This window comes from Parasteatoda tepidariorum, chromosome 7 (assembly GCF_043381705.1).
Source record: "Parasteatoda tepidariorum isolate YZ-2023 chromosome 7, CAS_Ptep_4.0, whole genome shotgun sequence".
NCBI lineage: Eukaryota > Metazoa > Arthropoda > Arachnida > Araneae > Theridiidae > Parasteatoda > Parasteatoda tepidariorum.
In genome coordinates, this window is record NC_092210.1 from 45255693 (window position 1) to 45264702 (window position 9010).

The 9010-nt window shown below is 32.3% G+C and overlaps 1 protein-coding gene across 1 annotated transcript in view; it reads right to left on the minus strand.

Moving 5' to 3' along the window:
* LOC107451261 (fatty acyl-CoA reductase 1) overlaps positions 1–9010 on the minus strand; it is a 29566-nt gene that overhangs the window by 6061 nt on the left and 14495 nt on the right. The window contains exons 5-7 of the mRNA XM_071183762.1: positions 6277–6513; positions 4558–4687; positions 1275–1405 (exon numbers count right to left, since the gene is read on the minus strand). Coding sequence (XP_071039863.1) covers positions 1275–1405; positions 4558–4687; positions 6277–6513 — 498 coding nt within the window. The remainder of the gene's footprint in view (positions 1–1274; positions 1406–4557; positions 4688–6276; positions 6514–9010) is intronic.

The following is a 9010-nucleotide window of genomic DNA, read 5'->3' on the forward strand; positions in this document are numbered from 1 at the left end:
TATATATATATATATATACAAACGTCCGTTAAGCGGACATTTTTGGGACCGAAAAAATTGTCTATTTGTGAGAGTTGTCCGTTTACGGGAAGGGTACCCTAATAACGAAGTTTAACATAGTAATTTATCTTTAGAATATTTTCAAAGATGTAGAAATAATTAAATAATCTACAATAACTATCTACAGGGATATTTATTTAAACTTTAAGAAAGATTAGAAAGAATACAAATATAAAAAGTTTGATATAAATACATAATTCTAGATGTAGCTACAGATAAATAAAATATTATTTTTCTATTAGCATAGATACTCAAGTTAGACATATACCGAATAGGAGCTTTCAGTCCTCAGTCGGTTTCAATTAGTAGGTTTACATCCTCTTACACACACTTGTCATTTGATAGGGAACAAGGTTAATACCTTCTTGAAACTAAGCCTCCCATGGTTCACAGAAAAAAAGCAATGCGTACTTGTAAGTCATGAGGACCTATGAAGTTGATTATTCACAATTGATCAGCTATCAAGCGTCTGAATAAATGTTTCATTTATATGAACACCTCAAAGTTTCTTCTGTTCTCTTTTTTTTTAACCCCAGTTGTGTTAAATACAGTCCTCAAATTGATAAGAAAAATAAAGAAATTTTAAATGGGGGAAGAAACATTGAAAGCATTTAAGATGTTATTTCAACTTGAGGGGTCTCATAACCTGTGTGGTCCAGATGAAAAGATCAAAAGATGCCGATGTCCGAATTATTTCAAAAGAGCAGTATCATTTTCTCTCCTTTCTTTACAAAGATATGGCAAGGTGATAGGGGAAAGATTGATTCTTCAGTAGTGAAATAGTTTAACAATACTTTCAGTTATGGATCAGGCAAAAAATTTACATGCTTTAAAAAAGGTGAAAAGTTAAATTTTTTTAGCTTGAAATTTAAAGCAACAATAGTTCTTTTTTCAAATTTAGTAAAAGTAGTGTCCGATTATAGAAAATAGCGTTTCAGGGCCAAAATGACTGTCCGCGTCCGGTTACGGGAGTGTCCGCTTTGCGGAGAATGTACATAATGGTTTATTCATAGAAGATTCCCGGGAAATCAAAAATATGTCCGTATTGAGAGGCATCCGTTTTGCAGGAGTGTCAATAACAGAAGGTTTCATTGTATGCATATATATATATACAGAGAGAGATTAAGCATAAGGAATTTATGGAAGAAAATAATTTCTTTTCAGAAATTAGAAATTTCATTATAATGGAGGATTTGAAAAAATAAAACTCATACCTTATAACTTTTACCTTTCTTTCTTCCGGTGTCAGAGTATCTGCAACTTTCCAATCATAATATGGGCATCCATTTGGAATTTCTTCGTGCAGTTTGATTATGTCTATATCATCTCGTCTCAAAGAAAACATCTAGTAAACGAATAAACGCTTTGAATATACATGAAATATACATTAAAAATAATTATACATCAGGGGTCAGTGGTAAATAAATTTTGTAATGAATTAAGAAAACTCGTTATAATGAATTAAAGGGAATGGCGAGATGAAAATTAATATAGCAATTTGACTGTATTTTGAGTTTTGTAGGTGTTTCTAAAATCACTTTTGAAACCCTTTCTTTTTTTGTTCATCAAACAGGATCTGATGTGTCTTAGCCTTAACTTTCTCGATTAGTGACTAAATAGATCATTTGGTATTTTCCTCATAGTTTACGACACCTAACAAGCATACTTTTTCATTTCTTTTACTTACAATTATTTTAAAATCAAATAATAACACAGTCATTATGGAACATAATGTTTAAATAAATCTATATGGAGCCAGAATCACTCTTATTATTTTAATATAGTTTTTATTGTTTCTATTAACTACACTTTCAGAAATAAAACTTTAACTTTTGACGATTACAGCAATCCTTGAGAGTTTTTGAGAAGCATTTTGTCACGAAATCATTAATTTCTAACAATATTAGAATCTATTAGAACTGTTGCTTTTCACCTTAGGAATTGGAACGAAATTTAGGATATAGTTCTAATGATAATTGAACTAAAATGACATTTCAAACCGAATATCTTCAAGGAGGAAGATATTAAAAATAAATTGCTTACAAACCTTTAATAAGGCGACTTTATCCAATTATTATCAGCCTGTTGTTGTTTCTAATCCCAGCTGGGATAGCGGAGCTTTACCAGATCCATGAGGCCGAGAGTCTTCAAAAAATCGAGAAAAAGGAGAGGTCTCTCAAGAACCTCTTCCATGGTGAAATCCAAGCAATCAAGTAGATTGTGAGGACTAGCCTCGCTGGAGTTGCACTTTTTACAGGAAGGAAAACGCTTAATTTGTCCACTGAAAGTGAGGCTCTTAGTATGCCCATTGACAAATCTACAGGTAGATTTCTAACAATATTAGAATCTATTAGAAATAGATTCTAATATTGTTAGAAATCTATTTAAATCATTTGGTCGGCACGTGTACCCTGAAAGTCAAGGGCTCCTCCAGGACGCTTGCGGGGATACCAATTGTGATCCGTTGGAACAAGTCAAGCTTTATTAACTTGAGATTTGCGGATAGAAAATAATTCAAAGTAAGTGAGGGCCGTGTTTGGAGAGGCTGGGTGGGAAGTGCCTTCTTTTGCCAACTGATCAGCACGTTCGTTGCCAAAAAGACCCACGTGTGAGGTGAATATGGATGCCATGGGAGGCTGAGAGGGCATTTAATAAACGAAGTATAGAGACTCCCAGTCCGGATCGTTACTCTCTCCCAATTTCTCAGGTGCTGAATACAGCTACGACAGTCCGTGAAGATCCAGATATTCCCAAAAGTGGCTCTAGTCCTGATATTTTCCAGACCTGTTTGAATAGCAATAAGTTCACTGCGAAACACTGAACAGAAATCTGGGTTTCTTAGTGATCTTTATTCTTGAACTTCAGCAGGATATATAGTGTAAATTCCACTGCCGGCGTGGTGATGATCGTCCCCGCTACCATCCGTATAGATATTATCAGCCTAATTGTGACATATGGAAGTGAAACCAGGACAATGACAAGAAAAAGAAGAAGATGATAATACCCTGCTATTATTTGAATGAAAGGAGAAAAATTGAACCTATTAATGATAGAGGTGGATGGAGAATTAGGACAAATCTAGAAATTGAGAAAATCATAAAGGGATAAAACATTGTTTGCTTTATCATATTCCAGCGTCTTTCAGGCCTGAACGCATAGAGAGGAGAGACAATAATTACGGTGAGAAAAAGAACATCAACTGGGCGCCTATGGGAAACAGGCCCAGAGGTTGTCAATGATTGAAGGGCGACGTTGTTGGCAACTTGGAAATAATGAAGATTCGTAGATGGAGGTAGAAGTCAAAACAAACGGCTGTATTAAATATAATTGTTTAACAAGCCAGGGCTCACCAAGGGCTGTAGAGCTGTAGGAAAGAAAAGAAACAGAATATCTTGTACCTACTCTCGCATAAATTACGCAAGAAATCTGCTGTGTATTTAAATTAAAAAATATAAATCTGAAATATTAACAAATATTTTTTTAAGCAATTATGAATTAGATCAGAATTTTTTCATGAATAAAATTCTGGCATAGTGTCTGTATGCCTTAATGTTCTACAATGAATATTATTTGTGTGATGCGAATACCACTATTGATAAAAAAAAATTACGTCCAAAAAATTTTGATAAATAATAGTAAATGAAGATAATAAAATTCCTAATATTCTCTGGGCATCCTTCAAGAAACACCAGGCCTTTCATTGCACAGCTACAATTTGATATGTATTTTGATTGTTTTAATTTTCTATGATTTTTTTAAACTATTGTGTCAGGAATCGAGGTTGCTCAAGGGATAGAACGCTCGCTTCTTGATGAGATGTCCTGAGTTCAAATTCCAGCGATGGTTGGTCGATACGAATTCCACATTCAGCTTACACAGACCACAGTGCTGACGTAAAATATCCTCAGTGGTAGACGGATCATCGAATAGAAGTCCCTTGCCGTCAGGTTCATCGGGGGAGACTTCCGTGGTTTTCCTCTTAATGTAATGCAAATGTTAATTAGTTCCATTAAAAAAGTTCTGCAAGAAGGCAAATTTCTTCCAATGCTTGAACCAGGAGTCCCCTTGTCATCCGGATTGAGTTCAAAAGTACAAGGCTACGGAGTTGAACATAATTGGGTGGGATGTTCAACCAAGACTTTTAAATATAAAAATAAAAAAAACTATTGAGTTATATTTTGTTATGCAAAATCACTTAATAAAATCAAAATCTTTGGTTACTGATAAAAAAAAGTTTAATATTTTTTCACTTATAAATTTATATTATATATATAATCAAATTTTGAAATTTTTTGTGAAAACTTATTGTCTGCAGCTTCCGACAACAAATATGCGTTTAGCTGAGAAAGACAGACTCTTGGTTTTACACTCCTATAAAAAGTTTAATTTAAATTTTAATAAATGAATGTTCTTAAATGCGTGTTTTTCTTTAATTTGCTTCATTACTCCCAGATACAGCCAAAATCTAAATATACCTTTCTCAGAACTAAATCTTACCTCCTTATCTCTGGAATCTAATTGTTCCTCTACTGTAATAAAATTACCCATTTCAAAATCAAATACAGTGGTGGTGAAGAAATGAAATGCATACGCTTGCTCGTCCAGTAATTTATAAAACTTCACCAACCTGGAAGTAAAGTAATAAAGTAACTGATGATTTTTGTGAGCTCCATTGCATGAAAAATTCAAAATGTTTGGATATATATCACTTCATTTTCAAATATTATGAAACCCATAACCATAAAATTGTACTAGGTTTGCCAGCCCCCTAATAGTCGCATAATCTTGAAGAAAACGGTCATAAAAGTGTCCATTTTTTATTCAAGAAAATTATATAAAGACAAGTTTATATGAAATATACGTGCTCATTTTTAATTTTTGAGTTAATTTTTAGCTTACATGTTTAATGAGTGCTGACATCTAGTTTGAAATAACGTATCTTTAAACTCATCAAAAATTGTTTGACACTGCCATCTGGTCCATAGATTGAGAAATAAACATGATTCCGGGCATAAGAAATAGATTGCTTTAATCTTTTTGTAGCGTTACTTTTGATCACACCAGTCCTGAAATATCACGGGTATGAGAAATAAAGAGCAAAAATTCCCCTCGTTGTTTTGAAGGGGGCCAGAAGGAAGGGGTTAAAGGGATTATGAAGTAGTACATAGCCACTGAATTATGAGTGAGCGTTTGTTATGAGAAATGAGACAATTCAATTGCGACAAAGAAGGTTCAATTCATAACCATTCTTCATATTTTATGTTGTTCCTCGGATATGTCATTTAATTAATTCCTATTTTTTATTAATATAAACAATTCTATATTTTGACATCTATGGTGGATTCACATTCTCAAATGAAGGAAATAAAATTAATCTGGAAAATTAGCGGCCTCAACAGTTGAGTTAAAAGAGACTTTATTTTTTCCGATGATTTATTTTATTCGCAAACCTTTAATTTAACTTATTATTTATTATACGTATATATAATTATATATTATACTTAGTGTATAACTTTGCCTTTTAATAACCAAAGGCAAAACGGTCATACCACCTAAATGGGCTGTGTTGAGGAAGAAATAAAATTTTGCAATTGTAAAGGCAAAATGGCAGAGAATTAATGAAAATAACATTCCAATTTTATATTTTAGCTAAGCGTTATAAAGTCTAAAAATAATAAAAAAATAATAATTGGCTATCAAAAGCATGAATAAAAGTTAAAATATTAAAAAATAACTGGCCAGTAAAAGCATGAATAAGATAAAGTAAACACATAAAGAGATAAACAAAAAAATAAAAGCAGACGATAAAATTAAAAGACTTTTTTGTAGAACAACAGAGTTGTTGATTTTTTTAGATATTAGTTTTGTTTCGGAATTAAAATTTTCATAAAACCCGTTGCGGGTTTTTCTAGTTTGTTATATAATATTTTAACTATCTTGTTATACTGGTACTTCATATTTATTACTGTTTGTGTTGTTTGTGAATAAAAGTTTTTTTATAAGAAACAGAACTGTTATTTATATAGCTTGATACGTTACAGCGTGTTTCCAAATTTGAATCAACTGGATTTTAGAGTATCATCTTAAATGTAATGTAAAATATTGAGGATAAGACATTTTTAGAAAAAAAATTTTTTTGGTTGGAATTGGAGAACCTTTTAAATAGTTACCGCATCTTAAGAAACAAAAAGCACTCAAAATAAAAGAAAAATATACCTGACTTTGCTTTTTTGAAGAGAAAATATGAGATCAAGAACATAAGCTGGGAGATAATGCTCATACAGTACCAATAATTTATACACATATATGTTTTTTGCGACGGAGAGAGAAAGTTTTTGAAAAGATTTGGGCAACAAAAACTGAGAGTAGAGTTTTTTCCAGGTCTCGATATATGATCCGTACGTTAGAAACCATGGTCCTGCAGTACAGTTGATGATTGACATGGACGGCATTCTAAATTTGAAAAATAAATAAATAATATAGTAACTAATACCTGAAAACCCAGAAAACAAGAGTTTTGATTTTGATGAACTATAAGATTTTCAAAAGTTGTAAAGCAATACCATAAAAAAGCATGAAAGATACTATTTTAATTAAACAAGTTTTAATTTCAAATATTATTTTGATTGTCAGTTTTATCTGGACACAGTTCCAAGTGCATGTTTACGAATAACGACAATGCTCAAAATTTGTGTTTACGAAAAGGTACATAGCTCTAACTGCGTGTTTTCGAAAATAGGCACCTCAAAAAAAGCGCATTTTTTCTACCCAACTTTAACAACTAAGCAGAAAATTGCGTGCTTACTTACTTAAACACTATAAGCATAATCATTACAGAGCGCGCATCCGGCTTCCACCGAAAACATTGCTCACGTAAAATATCCTCAGTGGTAGAAGTCATAGGTTAGAATCCCTTTGCAACCAGGCAAACCATGGGAGGTTCTTGTGGTTTTCCTCTCTATGAAAGTCAAATGCTGGTTAGTTCCCTCAAAAAGTCCTCCTCGAAGGTAAAATTTATCCCATTATTTGATCCAAGAGTTCCCTTGTCTTCTAGATAGGGTTCAAAATTACAAGGCTACGGATTTGAACATTAGTAGTCGTAAACCCAAAAGTTCTGTCGGCTGTTTAACGACGGTTATAAAATAAAAAATCATTACAGGGAAATATCCCGATATTTAGGGTCCGGATGGCTTGGTTAGTTACAGATGTAATTTTTGAGGCGATGTATTTAAATTCAGAATTCTAAACGATAAAGTGAATTTTAAACCTCAACATTCCTACAATGTAAATCTAAAAGCACTCCCTCTTCCATATGCCTGTTAAGGCAGAGGGGTGCGATTATTCTTGTTTTCTAAAACCACTATTATAAGTGTATTGCAACTGTGGCAAGCTCTTAAAACAACTGTTGAATTTTAAAAATTTTACTAAAAAAGACTAATTTATCAAGTGATTTATGACAATAGACGATATCATGTAACGAATTTATTTGGACTAGTTTATTCATTAAAAAATAAAAAAATACTCACAAAAGGAAAAAATTGGAATTAAATACTATATCCATTTTCGTTCACACGCATTTCGAATTGTTGAAATTAAGTTACAATTGTAAATAAACAAATCATTTTGAGAAAAAGAAATATTTTAATGAAGATTATAACATAAGACAAACTTAGACGAAAAAAAAAAGAACACTTCTATTGATATATTTTCTATAAAATTAAAAATAAAAAGTTGCCAAAATCAAACGAACAAAACAAGGCAATGCATCCGTCAGACTGCTTACTGTGATATACATAATACATATATCACAGTTATTCTATAAAACCTAACTGAGTCCTCAAACTATTGAGTACTTTCTTCGAAATGTTTTTTGTTAAGAGGTCAGCTACATTATCTCGTGAATTAATATATTGAAAGTCGACAATTCTTTGATCTACATTGTGCCGTATGAAATGATACCTAAGATCTATGTGTTTACTCTGATCAGACGTAGTTTGATTTTTAGCTATGAACATAGCTGCCTGGTTATCAACATTTATTAGTACTGGAGGTGGTACAAACATTTCTTTATCGAGCTCAAACAGTAAACTCTTTATCCACAATACTTCTTTGGTGGCATGGGCCATCGCCAGGTATTCAGATTCTGCGGAAGACAATACAGTGCAATATTGTTTTTTACTGGACCAAGACACCGCAGCACCCCCAAGAATGACCACATAACCACTGAATTATTTTCTGTCAATGCAATCTGCTGCCCAGTCTGCATCGGAAAAGGGGATATCCTCTCTGACCCAAAAGATAACTATTGTACTACTCAAGACAGCCCCCCCCCCCTATTTTAATTGATAGGCTTCGGCGCGCAAGAGCACGTAGTGAGATTGGCATTGGCGTATTTTAGTACCTTCGAAGTATGCTAAAATTCTTGAAGTCTAGAAACTCGCCAATTCTCTCAAAAGAAGTTGCATACTAGTATATTAGAAATATTTTAAATTAAGTTATGCACTAGGTATTTTTCATGTTATTACTGAAATTAACTTTTTATGGACTTCGTTTTAAAGGAATGTATCGCCGTAATTCAGTATTTGTTTGGGTTCTGAAAGTATTAATACAAAAAAGTCACTAAAATTGAATTGAAATGGAAGAAATGTGAAAGAAGCTAAGAATGTTTTTTTTCTGTGGTGTTAGCATATAAGCACACATTTATTTGCGAGAATTAACTTTTATCAATCTGAATTTTTGAAACATTCATTAACGACAAATAAAATAGTAACGAAAAATTAAAATAAATACCAAAAATTGCTATATATATATGGGTCATTCTCACGAAAACTGTCATTTTTCAGTTCATAAAATCCCAAAAAAGTAAAGTGAATAAAAAGCTCTGAAACTTTTTATATTAATAGAAATATGTAATGGCATTATAAAGAAAGTATATATCCTATAAATTATA